Source organism: Tachypleus tridentatus, chromosome 4 (genome assembly GCF_004210375.1).
Source record: "Tachypleus tridentatus isolate NWPU-2018 chromosome 4, ASM421037v1, whole genome shotgun sequence".
NCBI lineage: Eukaryota > Metazoa > Arthropoda > Merostomata > Xiphosura > Limulidae > Tachypleus > Tachypleus tridentatus.
Genome location: NC_134828.1, coordinates 87,578,695 through 87,605,849, shown reverse-complemented (window position 1 = coordinate 87,605,849; position 27,155 = coordinate 87,578,695). Strand labels below are relative to the sequence as shown.

At 31.8% G+C, this 27,155-nt stretch overlaps 1 protein-coding gene across 1 annotated transcript; it reads left to right on the top strand.

Moving 5' to 3' along the window:
• Positions 1-1,210: 1,210 nt before the first annotated feature.
• On the top strand, positions 1,211-25,522 carry LOC143249635 (YTH domain-containing family protein 2-like). The gene is made up of 5 exons (XM_076499864.1): positions 1,211-1,519; positions 4,494-4,518; positions 6,667-6,731; positions 12,576-14,024; positions 23,849-25,522. The coding sequence occupies exons 2-5, from the start codon at positions 4,497-4,499 to the stop codon at positions 23,879-23,881; spliced, it is 1,569 nt and encodes a 522-aa protein (XP_076355979.1). The 5' UTR covers positions 1,211-1,519; positions 4,494-4,496; the 3' UTR covers positions 23,882-25,522.
• The last annotated feature ends 1,633 nt before the right edge of the window (positions 25,523-27,155 follow it).

Here is a 27,155-nt window from a genome sequence, read left to right as displayed (position 1 = left end):
GATGCTAGTCATATCGTATTCAGCAACTCAAACATTCAAGTAATTGGCCTCTTGCTCAGGGTGGCTGGACAAAGCTGCTTATGGTCTCAACCAGAGGAAGGGCTGCAACACTCTGGAATGTGATAATAGCTTACGAGTTTTGTAGAAACATTCTCAAATGGTTTTTGGATTCAAAATGCCTCAATCCATGTAGAGAACCTTCAGTTGTTCTACTTCTCTTGCATCAAGATTGATCCTTAGGGACAAAATTCGAACCATCAATTTGAGCACTTCAGTTGCTAAGAGATGTTTATGAGTCTTCAGTTGTAGGTCTATTGATGTTAGGGGCCTTTACATCATAGGAAAAGCATTTTTATAGGACAGAACTTCTCCCAAACTTAGCACATCTCTCCTGCAACTGTCTGTCTCTGGTGGTAAATTCCTTCACTTGGTTGTGAGCACTTCTAAGCTCAAAATAAACTTTTCTTTTCCACATAAGTATTATTTAAAATGTGTTTAACTCAATAAATGAAGTAAGAACCAGTATACATTTATAAAACAAAACATAGTTTGGAACTATGTTAAATAAATATGCCAAACAGAACATTTTCGTTTGTTTATTCTTAAGCATAAAGCTACACAATGAGCTATTTGTGTTGTGTCTACTATAGATATTAAACCCTAGTATTGAGTGTTATAAGCCTTCAGACATATTGCTGAGCCACTGGGGGTTTCATATTGAAACCAGCGATTCAATAGTAAAGCTGAGGGCTTATAATGCTAAAAATCGGCTTTCTATCCCCGCTGCTGGCAGAGTAAAGACATACTGTTGTGTAGCTTTGTGATTATTAACAATCCAACAAATTCATCCAATTAATTATTATCTAAAACTATTTTGACAATAGGTGATTGATAATTAAAACTATACTAAATGTACATCAAATCAAATGTAGCAAATGTTTGGCATGGAAAACTGAAATTTCTGTTAATAACATCAAATTGATTCAGAAATCATTTAAAGCCCATACAATTGCGTTTTATAACGTTAAATATTTTTTCGCTATGGATATTTATCGTTCGAATTTCTATCAAAATGTAAGGAAAGAAGAGCCGATTTGAATAATATCATATACATTTTGCATATGTCATAACTTAATCTATTTTATATGTAAATAAAGTTTACTAAAGCTTGTTTTAAAATATTTTGAATTGATTTGAAGACTGTTATCTCTGTTTTTATTTTATTTTTTTTCAGTGTTCCATAAAACGTCGTATATTGCTTATGTTTCATCGACTGGTTTTACTTTCCACAAAATATTTCCGTAATTTTTCTTTTTGAGGGTGTTTAATGTTCCCTAACTCGATACTTGTATTTCGAGTTGTGTTGACATTTTTAGTCTTTATTCAAAGCACTGTGACTTCAGTCATATGATAAATACAAAAGTTTAAGTACTTACAAAAATATTCATAACTGTTAAAAACATATTGAGTGTGTTCATTGTATCACCACGCCTACTTTAACTACTTATCAAGCGATAAAGTGAGTTAGTTATAGTTGATGTTACTTAGTCAAGTTAGTGCTAATATTAATAATAGAGTTAGTATTATAGTAGTATTAATACTGTTAATAATATTGGTATTACAATATTAGTAGTTAGTTATATTAGTAGTAATAATTATAACATTGGTAATTAGCACGCATATTATTATTATCACATATATTTCGCAATAAAAAAAGTGAAACTGAATGAATCTTGTGAAAGTTGATTTTTGAAGTTTTATTTTTAAATATTAATCTGAAACTTGTTTATCATTTTTTTTTTTATTTTACCGTGAATTCAAAGATGTCAAATAAATACAAATTTTAACTTGTGACGTATTTTGTTAGTTTTTGTTTTTAACATGGCTTATTTTAATCATAATATGTGAAGATAGTGGGATAGATATTTTTTACAATGTGATGCTTACCTTTGTACCATGTTGAGAAAAAAGTACCTGGCCCAATATTTAGGCTATTCTTTAATAGGATTGAAAGACTATTATAACTTTGTACATTAATTTCAAAGTGTATCAGGGACATTTTCATATAGTTATCTCTCAAATTGGGGATTGATATTGTAGTAATGATCAATCTTTTTTTGTTGTTCATTACCAAATGTTAATAGATTTCTTACGGGTTATTTTTTTTTCCAAAATATAATTTAGATAGTTGAGAATATTTCATTGTTTATTTTTTATGATAAAGTCAATAATATGTGACTTTATTCTTCAATTTTAGTTTAATATTAACTTTTAACAGCTTCATTAACATTCACAGAAGATTTATAATAAAAGATACAAATTTGGACATTGTACAGAGATTTTCAAGTTTCAGTTAAGTGCTTAGATAATTCAAATTGTTGCAAGATAAAAGAAACACAGCAGATGAATTTCAGTTCCCTATGATACTGTCATTATTGTAATTTTTATCATTATTAGTATAACTTAATAATTAGAATCTGAGACATAAGCTTGTGGATTTTATTTTCTTTAAAAAAAATTAATATTTTAGGGCTTAACTGTGCTATTATTTTTATTTTGGTGCTATAAAAAGTGTAATTTATTAATTATATCTTAAAACTTAGCTATGAAAATATTATGTACAGGTGACTTGCATTATGATTGTTATAATTTATACTTCTATTAAGATTTAGAACTTGTATAGCAATAGGAATTTAAATGCTACTAATGAATAAAACATTAGTTAAACCAATGATCCAAGCAGTATAGTACTATAATTATAAAGATATGCATATCATTTCTTACTTTTTTATATTTGCAGTTTTTCACTTGTAACAGTAATGGTACTCTTAATAATATGGGCCTAATGTTAAACAGACATAACTTAGTGATAATGAGAAACCCATTTGAAGTAAAAATGTATTTTCAAGAGGGCTTGTATGGGTATTAAAACATTAATTAAAATAAAGTACCAAACAACATTTTAACCTTCTGAGATCATATTTAGGTTTATTTTAATTAAAGTTTTAATACCCCTACCAGGCATTTTGAGAATGCAAGACTTAGTATTGTGTTCACTAAGTAAATTATTACTTTGTCATATTCAAGTATAATACCATACCTGGAAAAGATAGTTTAATAATTATAAATCTCTTTTAAAAAATTGCTTACTAATTTAAACAATTAGAAATATGTATACAGTTAGGAAAGCCATTGCATTGCCATATAGATTAAGATGGCATTTGTATCTTGAACTGGATTATTCAACTTTGAAGACATGTTTTGCAAGTCCTAAAAAGTTATAATTTCTAAACTTGCAACATTTGAATGAACTTTTGTGTAAAATTAAGTCTGTTATTCTTTATTAAACATTTTAATCCACATTTCATTATTGAATATTTTGAAAAATATAACCCTTAAATTATAAGACTGTTTTCACTAGAAATAATGTTATCATTCTAAAAGTGTGTGTGTGTGTTTTAGTATACCAAAAAACAACAATAACGTGGATAAGGACTGGCTTTAAATGTTTTTGTAAATATGTTTAGGTTGTTTCAAGACTGGTGATTTTGCAGTTTCAGCATTAACATATAATAACTTTAAGAACCTTAAGTTCTTATTAAATATGTGAATATCAACTACTACTATATTATTTAAAGTTTTAATTACCTTTGTTCTCATAAATAAAACATGTTCTTTGAAGACTACAGTACAAGGAGCTAGCTACTGTCTATATTTGTTTACAATGTTGCTCTTTTACATTATAGAAAATATGCAGAAATGTGTTTTCACAAAAAATTACATTTTTCATATATATTTAATGAAGACGAAACATAATATTTAACCATTCTCTGTGAATGGCTGTAGCTCATGATGGATTGATCGTGGGAATACAGTGACAGTGTGTTGGCTCTTAGCCTTACCATGTTGTTTATCATAAGTATTTCATAAGATAATGAAAGTATGATTACATTTGGTACAAAATTTACATGCTTTTGATTGTACAAGAGCATAAAAGAAAAGGTGATAAAAATTCATTTTATTTAGAGCAACTGATTCAAACATTCGAAAATGCATGATCAAAAATTAAACACAAAAATGTCTGTTAACTCAACCATATATTGCAAATTATCACAGAACATTTTCCACAGTTTTAAAATACACTTTTTTTCTCACTTTTATGATACACCAAATACTGATGTATACATCATGTGATAATACATCATGTTTATCATATCTACCATAAACAATATATTTAACCATGGTTTACACAGAATATAGTACTTAAGATAAAGATTTAAACCTAATTTATTTGGCAGCTATATTACATAGTAAATGTTATTGTTATAATTTGAGAAAATTTATTAAGTTTTTAGGAAAATGAGAAAACCTAATTTCTTGTGTCTGACTTTTTGTGCTACAGTCAAAAAAACAAATTTGATAAGTAATCTACACTAATAAGAACATAGTCTTACTAAGTGTATTTTGTTTTTCATGTTCTAATGGAATTCCAGCAAATGAAGGGACAAGGTAATATAGGTAGGTAGACAAACAATATTTTCTACATTGAGAAACCAGATTATTTTTACTAGTTTATTTTTCATCAAAATTAAGAAAAATTACATTAAAAAGGTGTTTAAAAGTGTTTTTATGAAGCTGTGTTTGCAACTTAAAGTTAAGCTAGGAAAATGATACTGGATAATAATAATTTAAGATTAACCCCCATGCATATACAGAATTTTGAAATATTTTTTATTTTTGATCTAGGAGATCTGAGGACCAGGGAAGTTTGGGATTTTAAAACAATTAGATGAACAAGCTTTCTCTATAAATGTAAACTATAAGACTCAATTATTGAAAAGATTGCTTATATAATAATTCTGAACTAGATACTGTATTTGATATTGAAATATGTTTTAAGAGTGGTAACAGTTAAAGGTACCAAAATAAAAATTTTCATATTTGTAGACAGTGCACTTGAAAAAGCCACATCTTAGTGTTGCTCTCCAAAAAAGATAACGAAATGTAAATGAATAATTTTTTTGTATTTTGAATGGTATACTGAATCATTCTTTGAAAGCCAGAAAACTTGCCTGGCTTTCATTCAAACATATTAATAAGATGTATCTAACTACAACCATCCATGTGATTTAGTGAAACTGAAAAATATAAATATTATAAAAGAAAATAATGAGAGATCTCTAGCAGAAATAGTAATGTATAAATCAAGAAGAGTACTTGAAATAGCAAATTTAAATGAACCATGAAAACCATTTTAATGACTTGTATCTTCATTGCAAGTTAATAATAAAAGTGATTACAAAGTAATAAAAAAAAAGAGGAATAATTGAATAAAACAGTCCATACTGTAACAAACCAGAAATTAAAATATATTTGACAGAATTTGATTGTGTAGAAAGAAAACCATAAAGAATGTAGAGGTATTTTATCTTAGATTTAAGTGCTGTGGCAGATGTGAACTCTGTACAGCCCAAACAGTAATGGGCAACATTAAGATAAAGACCTTGAAAAACATGAGATAATGAAAAAATCATATTTAAATAAAATAAGAATTTAAAAAGTTACTAGTTTGACTATCAGTAGTCACAAGTATGATTAACATGTCAAAATATGTAGTATAGAGGGTTTTATTAAAAGTTAATTAGTTGCCATCAAAGAACATTACAAATGGGCAACAAATAACAGTGAAGAAACAAGTATGACCTAATGCAAAAGCAGAACAAGAATCTCAAGTAGCAAATAACAGAATGAGATTCTAAAAGATGGTGATAAAATATGGTATATTACACTTGTATTTAATGCAATTGCAAATACATAAAGTTCCAACAGCTTCAGAAACTAAAGTTGTCAGTATATATTGTGGCATAAAACATAAATAACCAGTTTGAGTGAAGGATTTAAACTCAATTGTGAATGCATGTAAAGTATTTGTCTTCAGATTATTGTGGGAAAAATGATCAATTTTTTGCTGAATGTTGCTTGTTTTTAATTATGAATAAATATGAGAATATTTTAAATACAGTAATAGTTTTGTTTTTTTGGAAAGAAACCTCATACAATAAATAGTCATAAGTCTCTTGTATTAATGAATTTTGACATAAATAGTATGATATAGTGGAGAGTATGAACAATTTTTATTTCTTTCTAATTTTTAATTATTATTTGTAACATTACTTGAAGTGTAATAATTTCAGCAAAAGTTGTTAACCTAGATATTTCTCTACAAGTTTGGAATTTAAGGAAGAATGAAATTTAAGAGAAAACAACTGAATAATGCATGTGTAGGTTGTTACTTTTCTGTAAGTTATGTGAAGTTATATTAGTATTGGCCTTAATATATAGTATTCATTTGTGACTTTTTATTAGAAAATCTTTTGTTTCTGTTTCAGATAAGGAAGAATACAAGGTATTTTTAGTGTTAATATGAGTAATGGTTCTGTTCATCATGCTGAGAATTACAAATGTTGATTTTACTTTTTCATGAAAAAGTACGAGCTTTAGCCATATTATGAAAAATTAAATAGAAGCTAATTAGTTTTGCATGATGCACTTGCATATAATTAAAAATATTATAAAATAATTATTTTATAAAATTTATTTAATGATCCTTTTTGAAAAACATTTTTCTGAGTAGTTTCAAGTGAGACAACTTTTAATCTCATTTAGGTTCAAACAGTTCTAGGAACTTTAAAGATGGAGAATTTGATACCTGGAAAAACCAACATCATCCAGTAAGATATTTGTTTTTTAATTAATCAGTTTGATACATGATGACATGTACTGCAATTTTGGTTAGATTTTCAAATATTTCATCATTATATCTCTATCTTTGGAGTGACTTGTGTGAAGTAAAATATCTCCTAATGAGCAGATGAAATCAATTAAAAACAGATCCAGATCTCAACCAGTTTAGTCATGGCACAGCAACTTGTATAGTGGTTCTGAGTTGTTGTTTTTTTTTTTTTTTTTTTCAAAGTACAAATTTTTAGGTGATAGTTCCAATTTTTGATTGATTTAGGTTCTAATTGCAACCTTGGCTATTGAAGATTCCCTTTTATTTTAAATGCCAGAGTGATAATTTTCATTGACATGTTACAATTTGCTTGAGCTAATAATAGCATAATTTGATGCTTCATTTCATATTCAAGATAGCAATAGCATTGTTAGGTTTTGTCAAAGAGTTTATAGTTCTACTGGAATACTCAAAGCAAATTCTGAGTAATGATATTTACGTTAAACTACGATGACTGTTTCATTTATACTTATGGATAACAGATAAGAGCTGGGTAATCAGCAATATTAATTGATTACATTGATTATTACTGATTAATCAAAGCTTATGATTAAATCTAATGATGTTACAAAAATAATCAGCTAATTGAAATTTGGGTGTACAATTTTTACTACTATTCAAGTAACTGAAATATTACTATTGTATCCTATTAGTATTTTCAAATATTTTTGTGAGTTATGACACTTGTTGATTAAACTGAGCAAACCTAAGTTAAACAACTTTTAGAAGTTAGTGTTTCCAATATGATTACTTATCTCACATTTACAGCTATTCTTGATTTGACTGCCCTCTAGTGCACATATTTTACTTGCTATTAGCCTTGAGTTCTCACATAATTCCATGTGTATATAGCATGGTTTAGCTTTTTTTAAGATTAAAATTAGCATGTGACAAACCTCCACCAATAGAATTGCAACACACCCTCATATTACAGCTGGCTACCTCTATGCAGTTACACTCAATTTTCACTTCTCTGCTTAGCATGATGGTATTAAGACCTATTGCTTGATTTCATACTTCTATCAAACAGGTTTTTCATGGGTTCTTTTCCCAACTTTTTGTCATCCCCAGGACGACTAGGGTTTGGTGTCATGTGATCAATTTATCTTGTCTGAATTAGTGTGCCTTGGTTCACCATGGAATCCTTCCTGTCTCACAGAGGTGTCTTTCTTCCATAGCACTGAATGAGAAGATTCTACATATCTGATGCTTATTTGCATAATCTCCTTGCTCAGGCTTCATGTCATTTCTACATTTATTTTACAAGGATTGTATTCCTTGATTCTGAGCTCTTCCTTTTTGGCTGCAATTAGTACTCTATACTTTCTGTTGGTTGGTCCAGTTGTTTGACTGATTCTTTCATTTTCTTGGGCTCAATTTTCATCATTTTATCAACAGCTTGCTTCTTTTGGTTCCATCAGAGAAGCTGATTAGATGGGTTGGTTTGTTAAGGTGAAGTCTGTTATCCACCATCACTCAATATCTCGTTTTTTGAGAATGTTGTTCAACTCACATTTCAGTTGACTCTAACCTTTTGCTCTTTTTTGTGACCCATGGAGTTTTTAGTTTAGAGAGAACTATAAGTATATTCTCCCCCTTTACAAGATGCTCTCTCTTATTGGAAACTGGGGCTTCACTGGAGGCTCTTACCTCTCTGAGCCATGTACTTATTCATTTATTAGAATGGGTGCTACAAGTTTATTATCACTTCATCTGAATTTACAGTTACCCTTTCTTACTTCTCTTCAGTCTGACTTTCAGGTGGTTAGACAGTAACAACACAATAGTTGGGGGGTGTCTATTTATTTTATGTGTCTGGATGGCTATGTCTTCACAGATGTTTGGTTGACAGGATGAGGTGTGTGCTGTATTATACAGAAACTTTTGGGCTGTTGGTCTCATGAGTTAAGATTTTATATCAGCTTTTTTGGTACTCCATGCTACTCATTATGTGGTGATTTATTTTCTGTCATCCCTGTGAGGCATTGCAGTTATAATTCATTCAATGAACTTGATGGTTGTATTTTACATCACTGGGCAAGGGGGCATTCAATCCCAGTCTTAAGTTCCTGTACTCTAGATATCCTCTTCTGGGCTCACAGCCATCAGATTCATTTGCTGACTTGACATACATATTGTTCTTTTTTATCCCATGCCAACAAGATTTTACCCATAGATTTTTCTTTCAAGTCCTAGATTTTCCAATGGCTATTTTTAGCTACGTACTCCCAAATTAGGTATATTTGCCTCTCAGTTGAATACCAAGCATACTCTGTTTTGGTTTCTAGTACTAGATTGTTTGGCTTTGGCCATGGATGCATGCAGCCAGGATTGAAAGGACCTTTATGCATACCCTGAAACATTTCTACATTTTTTAGTTTCTCTCTTACAATCCACCCTGTGTTGGGAGCTTCTTGTGGCTCTTTACTGGCTGTTTCAGCCATGGTTTCCATCCCTGTCATGTCTCCAGAAACAATCTTCATTATATCTCCCTCTTTCCCAGTCTCTCCTCTGGCAACATTATTCAAGGATGCTTTGTATGAAATCTCCCTTCCCACCTTCTGGCTTCACATACAGCTTTTCTTCAGTCCATTGCAAGGGGTTCAGAACTATCCATCCATGCAGTATCCCTGTTATGTCACACTGTTCATTTGTCATTCATGTTTATGTATCAGTTAAGTGGAGAATATTTTATTGTTAGGCTGTCTGGCATGAGCCTCTTAAAAATGGGTTGGTTTTGGAAAATTATGAGTTGGTAGACTTGTTAAATTATATGTTCTCTTCAGTTTTTGTGAAGGAAGGTACAAGTTTTTTTGCCTTAATCAGGGCACTTAAGGTATTGAGAAAATACTGATGTAAAAGATATCATTTTAAGTTGTGAAATTGTAAAAGAAATGTTGGGAAATTAAAAATTGATAAGTCCCTTGGACCAGACAATATTTATTCTAGCTTTTTAAAAGAACTTTGATATTTTATTTGTGAACTATTAACTAAATGTTTTATAGGTCATTGAGTAATGGAAGAGTATTAGAAGACTTAGAAGTTGGTTAATGTTAGTTCAGTATTTAGAGAAAGTGATAAATCAACATTGTCCAGGCAATTATAAGCCAGTTAGTCTTGCATTATTAATTGGAAAGGTTTTGGAGGGTGTGACTAAAGATATATTGCACAGTCACTTAAAGTAGTTTAATATAATTTCAAAGAGTCAGCATAGTTTCACTAAGGGAAAAGGTTGTTAATCTTTTGAGATCCTTTGAGTATGTTACTGCAAGAGTCAATGAAGGAAATATGTGGGTGTTGAGGAAATGTTATTAAATTGGGTCAAATATTGGCTGGAGAGAAGAATTCAGAGAGTAGTAATACATGGGGTTAGACCCAACTGAATTGCAGTTATATTCAGTGTGCCTCAGGCCTCTGTGCTGGATTTTATGCTCTTTGTATTTTATATTAATGATACTAACTCTGGAGTGACTAACAAAAAATATTGAAGTTTGTAGATGATATTAAAGTTTTTTAGAGTGGCTAAAATTATACAGAAGATGCTACAGACTTACGGGGAGGTTTAGAACGTTTGATGCAGTGGACCAGTATGTGGTAGATGATTATCTATCCAGAGTGTAAGTGATGCATGCAGGTTTTCACAATTCAAATTATTGTTGTGATTTAAATGGGAATGAGTTGCCTTCAGTGGTGGTAGAGGCAGAAAAATTTAACTGAGTTCAAGGAAAAATTGAATAAATACATGAAGAGTAAGATGTGGGTATAGTTGGAAGCTGGAAGAGACATCCATAATGAGCCAATAAGCTCCTTTTTTGTCCCTTTCAAATTTTATTAATCTGACAAGAGTGTCTCTATTTCAAGCATTGTGAACTATATGGCAACACTGTTATCTTCCTTTAATTTTTTCTTGTGTATTACTTTCTCCAAACATTTCTGTTTTATATACCATAATTACTCCTACTCTGATCCAAAGTCTCACCTCTGTCTGGTCTGTGCTTTATGGTGTTCCTTGTGCACAGCATCTTTTGTGGTTTTTTTAACTGTTTATCCATTTGAATCTGTCCAAATCTTAGGATAACTTTTTTTTATTGTAAGTAACTATATCTTAGCAACTGATTGAAAAAATCACTGGATTGCCTAATACAGTTAAAACATTGTTGCCTCTATTTCATTCCAGTTTTGCCACACATGAAATGTAATTAAAATTATAGTATAAGAAATAGATGTATTTTATTTTTGTTTGTTAATTGTACATGTGGATAAAAGTCCTTTTTATATGTTACTCCACAATGTTACATTTACGCTTTTTCATATGTATGACTTACGAGCTAAATGCCTGGTAGTTATGCCTCATGAAAACAGTTGTACAGTAGGAAGTTTGACTGTTATCACATGCTCCTTAAACACTACCTATTTAGTACAGCAAGCTTAAAGTTGTTTCACTTATTAATTTGTCAGCTAGAAAATGTTTACAGTTTTTTCCAGCCTGCATTGTAAAATATTAACATATTAATAATTTGATTGTTGTTTTTAAACTTCCATTTATATCAAGAATAAATTGTTCAAACACTCATGATATTTATGTTCTTATAAATTTGTTAATTACTTAAGGTTTTCGTGCTAATGATGGAATTAAAAATAAAAATCTGAAATGTCAGTAGTTAACCCTTTCCACATTAATTTGTTAAAAGCAACACACCTGGGAACCACATTATAATCATAAAAATATACAGGAGTTTCCTGTTTAGAATAAAAATACTTCTTTTTTTACCTTAAAGTTTTCATGCTTTGTATGTGTAAACTTTGAAGCCTCCTAAATGAATATCAATTTTTTTTTCTGTTAAAACTTTATATTTTTCTCTTGTTTTCATTACCCTAACACTAATTATTATTAATGAATTTTTGTTTGCTGGAAACATTGTTGTTATATTGTTGGGATAAAATTTGTGATTGGCTTAACAGAGCTAGTAATTCCCAAAAGTTTTATATTGCAATTTATTGTTCCTGTTGTCTTTTTGCTGTATGCCAAGAAAGTTGGATATCATACTTTGCAAAATGCACATATGAAGGTCTTGTGTAATTCATCATTTAGTAACACAAGAAGGCATCATAGCAATCTCTGTTTGCATAAGAATTATGAGAAACAAGCCCCCTGTATGATCTTATTTTAACATAGATATTGAATAAAATATAACAGTTTGATGTATCAGTATATCAAGATAGTACTTCATATTGTTTGAAAACATGGGGTATACTAATACGTTGTTACGAATTAATATTAATGATTAAAGCATGCTACCTTTATAGATCAAAACTTAAAATGAATCCAGTAATGAATTACAAGTTTAATATGCTGTACTTAGATTCTTATGATGATTGAAATGCATTGTTGAATGTGTTTTATATCTTAGCAATGTTTCCAACTATAATTCCAATAATGTCTCTCACTTTCAGTCAGCTGTATTAAGTTAACAATACAAAACAATCTTTATAACAATAAAATCTACAATAATAAAAATTTAAGAAATTGTTGTGGCATTTTATAACTGTAATTGAAGTATTCTATGTGGATAAGTGTATTTTGGCTTTTATGACTTCTGTTTTGAGAAATTAAGTATGATGTTACACATACACTGGCTTTTATATAGGTTAAATACTTGTCCAAAATAAAAACTCTAAATTATGTTTGATATCTATTGAATTTTTGAAATGTTCTTTATGTTTCACAAAACCTATAATTTATAGTTTATATAAGATTAAGACTTCTATGATTATTTTTTAGACCTACAATTCTTCTGTGTCCAGTGGAAACATGGGTGATCCCTACTCTTGTATGACAAATTACTATGCTACCATGCCATTTCAGTATGTCAACCAAAGTGGTCTAGGGGAAGCTACCTGGAGTAATGGTTCAGACCCAGTTACATTTCTTAGTGGTTACAGTGGCCAGCTTGGAGCTGGAGACCAGCATGCACCTTACATGGATGGAATGTTTGGACAGAGTAGTTTCCCAGGTTATGGCCAGGGATTTAATTTCTTTCATGGAACTAGCAGTGATTATTCAACCTTGGGAGGTTCTGGAATGGGAGGCCGTAAACCTGTAGGCCATGATTATCCAGAAGATTATATTCAAGAATGTTATGAACAAAGCAGAGATCAAACTGCAGTTAGAAAACTTGAACAGGGAATGATCAACCTTACGGTGAAAGATGCTAAAACTGATATTCCATTTACAGATGCAGCTGTGGCCTCTGGTGGCGATATTCATTTGGGTAGACGAGGTGGAAGTTCTTTTAATCCAGGAGGCCCAGCATATCTAATTGGTTATAAAAAAATGTCATGGGCATCTGTTGCCAGTCAACCTGCAAAACCAATGTCTAAAATGAAATTAAAATCTGTATCTCCTGCACCATTGTTCTGTAATAAACAAAGCTCTTCCAATATGGATATTGGTACTTGGGAGGATAAGAATGGTAGCAACATTAATAGTGGCAGAATGGGCCCTGTCCCACCTCCAAATCAAACAAGGCCTTCTCCTTGGGGAGTACAAAGAGGTGGAAGATCAAATGGCCCTTTAGACCAAACTTATAACAGTGCTCTTCAGTCCTCTTCCCAACAGATTATTACACTAGATCAGTCTCCTCTTAGACCTGATAATCTTCCATCCCATCCAGTTCTTGATAAGCTACGAATGGAAAATAACTACAATCCAAAAGAATTTGACTTAAATGCTAAAGGTGCAAGATTCTTTATCATTAAATCTTTTTCTGAGGATGACATTCACCGATCTATTAAATACTCTATCTGGTGTTCTACTGAACATGGTAATAAAAGATTAGATGCAGCTTACAGAGAAAGAGAGGGTAAAGGGCCAGTGTATTTGTTTTTTAGTGTTAATGGTTCTGGGCATTTCTGTGGAATGACTCAGATGATGTCTGCAGTAGACTATAACACCTCAGTTGGGGTATGGGCCCAGGATAAATGGAAGGGTCGTTTTAAAGTCAGTTGGATTTATGTAAAAGATGTACCAAATTCACAGCTTCGTCACATTAGACTAGAAAATAATGAAAACAAACCAGTCACAAACTCTCGTGACACTCAAGAAGTCCCAGGAGAAAAGGGGAAACAGATGTTGAAGATAATTCACAACTATCGCCACAATACTTCCATCTTTGATGATTTTCTTCATTATGAAAAACGTCAAGAAGAAGATGAACAGAGAAAGTTGCAGGTTAGTGAAAAATAATAATCTCAAATTGTATTTTGTCTCATATAGTACAAAGAAAAATATGAGGGATGGACAAAAAAAGTGCCTCCCCCCCTGAAAATGTTGTTAATTTGTTATATCTTTTAATACATAATAGAAAAATATGTAAAACTATGTTTTTAGAATACATTCAAATATTATCTAAAATCATAATTTTAACACTGGCTTTCTTAAATACCTAAACTTTTTATGATTTCAGTTACATTTTATCATAAAAAGTGTTATGTACCTGCTGTGTTTTCTTAGATCTTATTGTTCCAGTTAGTCTACAAAATGATCAAAGAAGTTTCTTTGCAATTGTTAAGACCTTAAAAGATATCTTGGTAATAAGATAATTGTCGTGGAATGGCCAGGTCAATCACCTGTTATCAGTCTGATTGAAAATGTATGGGCTGAGTTAAACTGTTTTGCAAAAGATTACTAGCCAAACATGGAAGATGAACTTTTTAAATTACTCAAAGAAGAATGGCAGTCAGTCACACAAAATTATCTGCACTTGAAAGTATGTGACATCAGTACTGAAATTTGAGGGAATGAGACTAGATATTAATTTGTAAAACTATTTTGGTTTGTGTTATTTTGAGTTTTATCTTTACATTCATTTATTGGAGAGAAACTTGTTTGATAATTTTATTGGCTAATTGTAATGAGAAGATTTAAGAAACTACATCAGGTTCACAACACTTTTATGAATGTAACCAAAATCATGAATAGTTTGTGTATTTATGAAAGCCAGTGTTAAAATTAGGATTTTAGATCATATCTGAACAGATCTTGTCCAGTGTGTTCTGAAAGTATATAGTTTTACATATTTTTCTATTATTTAATAAAAGATACAACAAATTAACAAAATTTTAAAAGTTTTTGGTTTTTTTGTCCACCCCTGTGTATCAGAAAATAATGAAGTTTGGGTAGCACTGAGATTGTTATTTTATTTAAGGAGAATGGGAAATGAGACTTTGTTCCTTGTTATCTCTGAGGAGATCTGTGTTTTACTGTAGTTTGTCATTGCACATATTAAATTTGTGGCAGATTGCATATCAAAGTGTTGGTGAAAGTAAGCTTTTAACACTTTTTTAAATACAAGTTCAATTTGCTTCTAGAATATGTTAAAATCCTTATTTGTGTCTTCATACCTGATACTTTGTTTTTTGGAAGTAAATTGATTTTATTGTACTTTTAAGGATTTCAGTTACATGTGTATGACTTGAACTTCCTGAAATATCCTTCTGTATGTGGATGTGACTAATTTCTTTTATATTGATAATATTTAAAAAGGTTATACACGTTTTACTTTTTTTTATTGTTTTTATGATAATGTAGTTTGTATTGAAGTGTAGAATGTTTACAGATGTGAGTTGGACATGCTATAAACTTAGTGATATTGGATTTGGAGAATAGAATAGTCAGGGTAATGGTTTTATAACAGCTAATCCAGCAGTTTTGCTGGATGTGTTAAGTGATTCACCAACAAGCAAAACAATGTATGAAATGGGATAGCGGGCCACCTGGCTCAAAGGAATGCATACCGATATCATCATCAGTTTTTAAATCGATCAAACATTAGTCAAGTATGGGAGTACAGTGAATATTGTGGAAGAAAAAAGAACCATGGTTAATTTATCACAACACATCATATCAAACAGTAGTTTTTGGTGAACTCTACACATCATTTGAATGGTGTATATTTCCCACCTCCTCAAACTTTATGTATTAATTGACTGGCTCACACAGATGTGTTGTCTCTTTAGGCAAGATGATATAATAGAGGAATATATAATTATGATCCATTCAGTTACTCTTTGGGTGTGATGACTAAGATTACAGATTTACAATGATAATATTTGGGGTTCAATTCTCTGCAGTTGACAGAGCAAAAAGTCCAATGTGGCATTGCCCTAAGTTATACAAACAAACAAACAAATCCATTTACTTAAGAAATGCTATATTTACTATGCATGTAGCCTTTTAGGCCTTTTGAAATTTTCATACACTGTAACCTTTGTCACATTAAATTCAACAGAAGTATTTTTCATTTCTTTTCCTGGGCTACATTGAAATCTCTTGGTCACTAAGTTGGTATGTTTACAAATATATGGTCATCAACTATTCCTTTTAAGACACAGGTTTTGTAATTATAGAACTATGCTATCATTTAATTTCACTGTTCAGTGCAGTCTGGCTTGGAGTACCTGTATGGAATTGATGATGCATAAAAACAACAAACCTGAATTTCACATGGTACATCGAAGTGTGATTTAACCATTTTCACACAGCATTATATTTTTTGATAAAAATGGTGATATGAAATTGTTTCTAATACAATTAGAATACAATATTACCTTTTGGCACAAATAGTTCTTCTCAACTAATACTGCCTTCTGTCATTGCAAATTATTGCTCATCACTAGCTATGACACTCCCACTTACCCTTATGCATGTTAACATGAGATATCTGCATCTAACATGCAAATGATTATGTAGCAACTCTCCACCAATAGGAGTGCAACACTACCTTTATCATAACTAGCACTTTTTCTAACATTATAACTGTTAACCACTTCTTGATTGACGGTTTTATTGTTTAGATTTGCTTTTCTCATGATGTCTGTGTCTGCATAATATTTTTCTTTTGTTTTTCAGATTTTTCAACTTTTTTCTATATTGGCTACATTTATTTACAGCTTTTAATTCTCACAGAGAGTAACAAATTATATTTTTTTCTTCTCTCCTTTTTTTTTTCCTGCTTCCAAAAGTTTTGTACTCATAGTTTCAGGTTGTCATGACCACATTTGCTGTAGCTTCTGCAGTGGATTTTTCAACCACGTATATGGGATCAGAACTGAAGTTGTCAGTATATGAAATGATAGCTCTGGTGTGTAGGAATTGGTCAATTTTTTGCTACATTCAGATGAAACTGAGGATTGTCCTAGCACATCTACCAAAGGTTTGATTGGGACAAGGTTAGCTTGGACAGCTTTTAGTCTTCTTACGTTCAGACTTGCCTCAGCACCCTGTAGGTTCTTTGAAGTACTCTCTGCATTTATCCACCTAATTCATATCGGGGGCTTTTGTTTCCACCATTCTAGGAATGACTGGTTATTTATAGCCTCCTCTCATGAAGAATCTGATCTCCCTACTCAATTTCTTTGTGGGAAGTGCCAGCATTAGTTGGCTTGTCAAAGTGGAGAAGTCTTTTTGTTTGTCTTCAAGTGTATTTCGCTTCTATGATCATTCAGGCCCAAATCTCCCTTTCAATAGAAGGTTATGGAACATCTCATGTGGAGCATCTTCTCCTCTTCTTTTCCAACAGCACAAAAGGATTTCTTTTTTTGGAATGTGGGTTTCTCTGGAAGCCCTCTCTTCTCTTAATTGTGCCAATGGAGCCTTTTTCAGGATCCCTTCGATGCTTCTCTCATCTTTCCCTTTTCTTTCCAAATTGACTACTCCACATGATGGTTGGATCATTACAACACAACAAGGGACATTTCTTTCCCATTTCATTGTCTGGAATGTTACTGTCGTGATGGACGCATTTTCTGGTTGGGGACATTTCTCAACACTCAAGGTTTTGAGAAGATGGACTCTTTCCAAGTCCTCTCTTTGTGGTTCATTAATCTTCACTTCCTACAGGCTTTTTGTGGCTAGTAGGTAATGGACACTTCAACAATTCTACAGTTGTCTCGTACATGTATGGGCTAGAAGCACTGAGTTGTGAGACCTCTGTTTTCAAAAGTTGATCTCTTATATTAAGTCCATGGCCATCATATCACTTTGTTGGTATATTTTCTTCAGATTGCCCTGACTCTTGTCATGGATCATTTACCTCATCCCAACAATATTCTACCCAAGAAGTGGTTTTTGGATCCTCAACTTTTTTGGGGGTTGTATGCTCAGTGGGGTGTTCCAGATTTGGATGTTTTGCTACTCATTTCAATATATAGCTTCTCCTATTTTGGTCCTCTGTAACTTATCCTTTGACTGGAACAGTAGGTGTTCTCAGTCTGGATTGGTACCTACATGTATATCTGCTTACTCCCTCTCCCATAATTCAGACCACTCCATGTCACGTTCTGTTTTATGACTTTGTATTAGCAGACTTGTACATAGTTTCCACTTCTGTGCTGGGTTCTGGTGTCACCCCTCCTTCCTTTATCTCTGATGCTTCTATGCCAGCCCCAATGAGGTGTGTGTCATCCATTTATTCCCACAGTCTCTCTTCACGTGTGGCTTTTGTCTGGCCACTTACATCTTGTGGCTAACATAACTTCCCATTTTGACAGTTTACCAGTGTCAGGGGTGCATGTATTGCTGTTGGTCTGTCCATCATGGTTATTTTCCTTTTCATTCTATTGTTCTTCACTTCATATCAGTTTTTGACTTGACTTTTTGAGAGGGGCCTTTTGGTTTCCTCACTGTCAGGCTATCAGGCAAATTTATCAGCCATGTTTATGCTTTGATATAGATTCATCTTCCAGTTGCCAGTCTCATCCATGTTGTTTTGTTCCTTTCACATTTCCCATCCTATACTCACCCTGCTCCACTCCTTAATTTGAATTTCAATGTAGTTGTGCGTGTTCTTACCCATCCTTCTTGTAAATCTTTTTCATATTTAATGTATCACCTTCCTTGAAGTCCATTTTCTTGTTCGTATTGGCCTGTGGATGTCATAGTTTGTGCACATAATTGATGTTTGCTTCATTTTTATTACAGAGTTTCTACATTCTCCTTCTTTCAAATCCTTACCTTGTGTTCAAATCTTCAGCTGTACAAAAGAGAAATTCCACATCCACACTCATTTCTTTTCCTTCCATATCCCATCTTTATAATTGTTCAGATCCTGACTGTCTCCTTTATAAAGTCATGGCTTTTCAGTAGTATATGATACACACTAATCTTTTAATTGGTTTTCATTTCCATTTGCTTATTCCTTGGACTCGTAACTGCTCCCAAGTAATTTCTCACATTACTCTTATGGGTTGGATCTCCTAGTTGATTTGTATGGTGTGTTCTTCCCTTTTCTCTTGATGATTGTCATTTCATTTATGTTTCTTCCCATCAAGTCCATTTCATTACCATGTCTCTGGCTGCATATTTCTATCGACCCTTAAAAGACATCATCAGCTCATGTATGTGGACCACTCCACATATCTTTGCTTCTTGAGGAGTGTTAAGTACTTCATTTGTTTTATAGAAGGTCTTTCTCACATTTTTAGAACAAACTCTGTGACAAGCATTGATTGACAAGGTATACTATTTTAAATTTGAACTATAAGACCTGTACTCATACAACATCTCAGGTGACTCATGGCATTGACAGAGATAGCAACCATTACGATTTGAGTGTAATCATTATGATTTTGGTGTATATGTTATGACTACATGCTCATACGGACAAATATTATGACTTGTTGCAACTCCCAAATTATTATGTATTATATAGGCCTATACAATAAAGTGATAACTTGTTCCCCCAGGGCTTGAAAGGGGTGAAAAGAAAATTTCTAGTGAGATGCAAATAAATTTTTATAATAAATAAAAGACATAGTCCAAGTGGTTACTTGCGATAATCATGTTTGTGCTTGAAATAATAAAAAAATATTTGCATCTCCGACGTCTACCAAGAGTTTGACTGCGGTGCTTCTCCATACTAGGTACGTGGGGGAATCCATAGTTACGTCATCAGTGCTTGTTAGCCAATCAGCGCTTGCGTAGATGGGTATTTCTCGTTTTCTAAGCAGCATAGAAACACCAATGCGATTGTTCACAAGATGAAAAAAAAGAGGTCTCGTTCACCAGATTGTCTTGTTTCTGGCAAATCTAAAAGGACTAAAACTGTGAATCAAAAATTTAGGAAAGAGTATAGTGCAAAATATCCCGACATTGTATCAAAAGTCGGTGACAGTCATGCATTTTGTACAGTTTGTCAGATCAATTTTTCTGTGGTGCGTGGCAGGATAAACGATTGTTCCAGACATACAAAATTGGCATCTCACCAACAAAAGGCTGAGGCAAAGACAAAAACGATTGAGATAACAACATTTATGAGTAAGAATTCAGAATGTGAAAAAGAATTTCAAAATTTTTTTAAAATTTATTTATTAAATGCACAAAACAGTCATAAATGAGCAATCTGTAGCAGTAATAATTAATAATAATATAATAATAAACAGCTTAGAGACACTGGTCAGGCCTAGTAACTGCAAGTGATAAAGGGCTCTGTCTACAATCATTATACTCAGTCATTTGAAATAGTTGGCATCTCTGCATTGAGGCTTCCCACTGCAGATCTGATGTACAATTCCAGATGCCACCAGGTGTTGATTGATTAACTCTTTTATGCTGTCTCTCTGCTTTTCAAAATACAATGCAATATAACATAATCAAGGTCATATTATACACACCAATGAAATAGTGATTTTTGAAAGACCACTAGTAAGTCTACCTTGGCATTTTGCTTCATAAATATATTTGTGCTGAACTATATGCTCATGGACTAACATGAGTACAGAAGACAGGGATTACTGCTCTTCTCTGATGATCCGTAACATCTGAGGCTCATCCTACTGTATACTGGCGGTGGATGGCGATGACTAGCTACCTTCCCTCTAGACTTCTGTTGCTAAATTAGGGATGACTAGTGCATATAGCTGTCATGTAGCTTTGTGAGAAATCCAAGACATACTTTCACATGCATGTTTCCAATGATAATTCCCAACATCTACTTTCAAGTTGTGTTTCGTTCGTATAATGTCCAAACGCAAACAATTTAAAAACTATGGTATTCTTGACTGAATTAAGAAACTTAATGAACATTAAGTTGTGGTATAATGTGCATATGGATGGATATCTTTATGCCAGCAAGTACTGCTAGGTTTGGACTGGAGATGCAATGCCTAATGGCTTTTCCATTTCCTATTATTTAAGGGATGTTGGTTCCCAGTGGATCTGGTGTTGGTTGTAGCTGGATGAGGCATATGAATTTGCATGTGTAAGGCTGGGTACTATCCTCCTATTAAGGACTGGATTAAAAATTCCCAATGCTGCCAGGATTTAGATAGGAGATGAATGCACACATCTGGGCTTTTCACCTTCTTGCTGTCAGCCAGATGCAAGTTCCCCGTAGGTCTGATGTTGGTTGTATTGGAGGTGCACACATACATAGGCAGGTTTTTTGCATGGAAGCTTATCTTCCCTTCTTGTACCTGTTTTGGAGGTGAATGGTAGAGGACCCTCTTTCTATTGTGGACGTTGTGCACTCTCAGATGTCACATTATAGCCACTTCACATCAAGGGATCCCTTTGTTTTCTGTGACTTTTCATAGGTTCCCTTCTTTATTTCTGCCCTTTTAGTGACACGTTACTAGTGGATGAAGAGTATACTTGGCTCAGAGTAGCGTGGTCTGTGACAGGATGGCTGTTTTTAATTCATTCTTGCACAACATGGTTTTCCTTTGGGCCCTTCTTAAAGGTGGATCATCTTCTCTCTGATCCTATGCCTATTCATTGTGGGATTCTTTGTGAGAGGATGTAAGATGCCATGCCAGAAGTTAATATTTTCGTAAACTGAAAATGTATTTCTGATAGATACTTACCTCTTCTCATATTTCTTACCTATTGTCTTCAATTTTAGTGTAGTTTGGTTTGATCTCATCCATCTCAAAGTGGTTAACAACTGGAAGATTAGAGGTGACACTAGTTATGATAAGTGTTGTGTATCACTCGTTTTGGTGGAGAGTTGCTGCATAATCATTTGCATGTTAGTGTGCAGATCTCATGTTAATATACATAAGGGTAAGTGGAAGTATCAAGGCTAATGGCAAGCAACAACTTGTGCCAATAGAGAGCAGTACAAGCTCAGAAGTTTATTTTAGGAGGTAAGTACCTGTGTGATATACATTTTTGGTTTAGGAAAATGTTAACTTTAGAATTATCACAACCAGTTGAAAGAACCTTTCCATCTTGTGATTATGTGAAGTATTTTATTGTTTCTTATATAATTTAGATGTCTTTTCAATACTTGTACAACAAAATCTATAAAAGTTTAGTGTTCATTTCTGTTAAAATATCCTTAATGATACAATATTTAAAATAGTTTATGGATAGTTTGATGAAAATTTATTTTAATTCTTATTTGAAGTATATCTAAATTAACAGTTATTATGGGAATATGAAATACAAAAGTTCAACAAATATGTAGTATCATGCAAAATGATCTTGTGTGAATTATTTGATTAAGATGCATGAAAGAGAAATGATTAGTTTCAACAATTTTTCTCCTAAAGAAGCATAATTATTACTTCTTAGAAACTAAGATTTTAACTAAGACATGAAATTTTAACAAGATTCAGTTTATTTTCTGTTTTAAAGATGCAAAACTTATTTACTTTCTCTTATATTTTTATGATTTAATTTTAAAGTACATTTATATTAGGAATGAGATCTTGTGAATAACTGTTACTGGTTAGAACTGTGTTTATTAAGTTGTATGTTATTTGTTTTATCTGTCGGTATTTCTCTTTTAATACAGTATTTTTGCTTATCCTCTGTAATGTTCTAAAGGTATAATTTAAAATTACAGCTTTCTTTGTGAAAACAAGAGGGAATCCTCAATAGCCACAACACATGAACTTATTGTAGGCAGAATTAGAGTAAATGCATTTATGTGATCATTCCTTTTTTTTCTTAAGCTACATTTTTGTGTGCCAACAATACCAAGGTCAAAGCTTGAAAATGAATGTGCTTAGTTTCATGCCATAAGTTAAAACTTAAATAGGTGTGTGTAGATCCATTACACTAGTTGAAGCTTGAAAACAGGTGTGTGTGATTATACATGTTGCTTGAGGACACGTGCCCACAGTGGTCTGGACTTCAAATGGTAAGTTAAGGGGATGAGAGCCTGTTTCATAAAACTGTTACCTTTGAGCACCAATTAATGTACCTAAAAGACTTCAGTTATAACTTAAAATAGGTCTTTACTTTGGTTTTGGCTACTGAAAACAAGCCTGAGAATACAAAATACCTTTTGATCATGATTATGTGTATATAGAAATTTAGGTGAAGGGTAGGAATACTACAATCTAGGTTATTGGTGACAGGTTAGAGACAGATGTACCTCTGTCCATGCCATTTGATTTGCTGAAAGACAGGTAAACCTAAATCCTTCGCACTACTAGTTATAGTATATTTGGAGTTTTAAGACAAATGTATCTAAGCTTAGGGCATTATTTAAAGCTATAAATGGAAGTTGTAATAAAGTCCATACTGTGAATAATAAGTTGAAGTGTAGTGTACTCTAGTCCATTTTGAATTACAGCTTTTTCCTTACAGTGGATGTTTTAAAATTTCTAGCTGTAGCTTAATGGCAAGTTACTTTAAACCCTGGCTATGCCTGTAGTTGGAAGAACTGTTTGTAAACATAGATTACTAGCTGAATTCTGAAGATGTATGTACTTATAGATCACTGACTGTAGCTTGTAAACAGGTGTGCATAACTCCATGCCTCTAGTTATAATTTAAGACAAATGTTTCGTAAGCACACAGTACCAGCTATAACTTAGATAATTGTACCTTATCTCAGGCTATTGCTTGTAGTTAGAGGATGGGTACATATTCTGAAACTCCTAACTGTAGCTTTGAGACACAGATTTATATATGTAGGATAGATGCATGTGTTACTTGGATATTTAGTAACTGTCTAAAGAAACTAAAGTATTCTCTAGAAGTAGCAACATAGCAATTTATATCTTACATGTAAAAATTAAGAAATTGTTTTTGTTTTTTCTTAGACCCGAGGAAGATATGATCAAGGAGATAATTAGGACTTCCTGATGGCTATTTTAGAATGAACTATAGGAGGATGTGACTCAAATATCAATGAGGAATGAGTCACCATTTCTGAACTGTTTCTTCTCTGCTACTGCTGTTTAAAAATACAACAAATACTACAGATTTTCCTGTAGGATTCTACATGCAGATCACAAATAATTCTTTGCCTTGAAGACTTTTTCTTTTTTCACACAGTTTGGTGTATGGGTACTTTTTTGTTGCATGTTATTAGAAATACTAAACATTTAGTTTTGCAGTGGCTGAAAGATAAAGAATCCAGCATTTGGAAAAAATCAAACTGCAATATTTGTGCTATGTGTATAATTGTCTCGACTTTGGAACAGATAAATTTCTACTCTGTAGCTTGGATGTACATTAAAAAACCAGTAGAGACACCATCAGTGATCAAAAATTGTGTATTGTGGAAACAGTTGTAAGAGTGAACAAAGAAACATTTTTGCTATGTGAATCCCTCCCTTGTAAGTACTACTGCTGAACGTATATATGACAGAACAGTTTTGAAAGCATTTATTATTCTGTTTACAAAAATATTTGAATGATCTTCTGTTTATGTAACACATACAACAAGACCTTTAAACTATTGTCAGCTTAAAACTGTTAGAGTATAAAACTGATTAGCACTACCCAATTGAGCTGTACAATGTACATGCAGTTCTACTTAATGAAAGGATAATGTCAGAGGATGTGAGAATGAGTGAGCTATGTACTTGGAATGTGTGCAGTTTCAAAATTACTTCACATCATTAGCACAATAAAAATCATTTATATGACATACATAAGATACATTTATTTGAAGATGTAGAATCCACAAAGTTACTTAAAGAAAATTACTTTAAAACATTGTCAGAAATAGCCAGTGAAAACTAGCATAGTTTGTATCAGTTTACTTTTTGGTTTTGGTATTAAGTCATAAGTAATTTAATATGATTAAGTCATTTCTAATACAGTTTGAACATTAAAGCTTGAACAATGCATCCATAAAGTAATCAGGACTTAGAAATGATATAAAGTTAAAGTAGACAACCGTACTTGTACAATTAGTTTTTGAGTTTTGATAAAATTATCTTAAATGATTTAACAGAAAATGAGGGATTAATAAATGTCTTGTTTACTTGTAAAATTTTAGTGTTTAGTTCAATATCGGGTATAATATTTTACTGAAAGTTAGTTTAGCAGTAATTATTCCAGTGTAAACTTTAGTGATATGTTATGTATGTAAGTTTGGTAATATTTCACTAAAATGTAATGTTTAGCAAGTGACAGGAAAATAAGGGGATAATAAACTTCTCAAAAGTATTGTCAAAATTTCATTTATCTGTTTTTTACTATTTATTAAATATTACTAAATCAGTAGAAAAAGAAAGGAATAGAAAAATCTATTGAGGTGTGAAAGTTCAAAACTAGAATAAATGGTCTTTGTTTTGATGAAACTTGCTAAAGAAGGGCTAGTGTTCTTTATAACTTAAATCCTCAAATGGTACAAACCAACTAAGAGTTAATTTAAATAAAACAAAGTGTAGTTAAAGATACTTGTAGTTCATTGCCAACCGTTTATTTCAAAATAAAAGAAAACAGTTTCAAAAGTTATAGAAATAAATGTTGAGACAATAAAATCATTGTTATGGTTTTTGTTTAATTTCTTGGAAGAAATACAAGTCTTTTCAGTAAAAGAATGGTAAAAAATGATACTGATTTAAAAACAATTGCATGATATATATATATATATTTTTTTTAATAATGCTGAACTCTTCATGGACATAAAGAAATCCAGAGAGAAGCAGTAAAGGTAAAGACAAAATATCTGAATAATGGCACAATGACAAATAACTAAAACCAGCTGTGCTTGAAAAAATGTTTACTCACTATGAAAAAGTGAAAAATCTTCAATAATGAAAATCAATTTCAATTCTGTTATAAATAGATGCAAATGGTTAGACACATTAGATTAAAATTGCTTTTGAAGTACTGACTGATATTTGTGAAAAATAAAAGGAAATGATAAACCATGTTTAAATTATTGTGTAACTTGAAATTAACTGATGAAGAGTACTAACAACTTCAGTTAATGAATTTATGATTAAAGTATAGAAGTTATTTTTGACTAAATATCTAAATTTAATGTTTATTTATGATTTAAACTCAAATGAAAGTAAACTGGAAAAAATCCATTGCATTAATTGTAATTTGATAGCCACTAGAAGTTACAGGTCACAGAATAGATTTCCTCTGTGTTTAATACCAGGATGTTACATTGTACATTCTACACAAAAATTTAATCAGTGAGTTTTACAATTTGATCATGTAACCACTCAACGGGTTTACTATCAACAAATGTTAAGCTGAAGCTCAAAGATGTGACCATGCTGTTTATTTTTTGAAATAAAAGCTGTGGAACAAATACACTAACTGAGAAGTAAGAAATGGTAGTTTATGCACAAACAGATGGATAATTTAGAACACTTATCAATAATATTAAAGAAAAACTATCAAATTATTGTTTTTGGAAACCAAAGATTGTTACATCTTTGTTTCATATATATAAAAAAAAATAGGTATGTAGTTGTCATTAGGCAAGAATTATATATTTTACACATTATGAAGATATTGAAATGCATTTTAGGTATTTAAATCTTAAGGTACAGTTATATATGTTCTCATTTTTAGTCAGTACTCTGAGAACATTGATAAAACTAAGTGACTAAAGTTTAGTACTTATGGCATTATAGCAGACAGTTGGTAATAGAGACAAAGGATACAGCGAAGCTCTGTCACCAGTATCAGCTTTGTAATTAATACTTTCTCAATCCTACCAGAACTGAGGATACTATTTAACACTTTCATTTTGGGGCAATAATCTTGGAGTCACTGACCTGCTGTATCTGATGAACGTGCTGTACGTGATTATTTTATATACTTGTAGAAATATCAGTTCAAAGTAATTTTAAAACCTCTGTCAGTTATGTTAAGTAAATAAATGGATTTTTGGTTACCAAAAATGTATGATGATAATATGGAGAAAAAATGATGTGACCCTTAATCTTATCTCTGTATATTAGAAAAAACATTCAAATAATAAAAATTAATCCACATAGTATATGTGGTTGAGATTATTTACTGATTTGAAAGCTACAAATATAAGTATAGGATTTTATTATTTTTATTCAGGTAATTTGGTAATACTAAGTCTTTTATAAACTTGCCTTTATGTTACATTAACTGAATGTACTGACCCTGTATTGGAGAAAG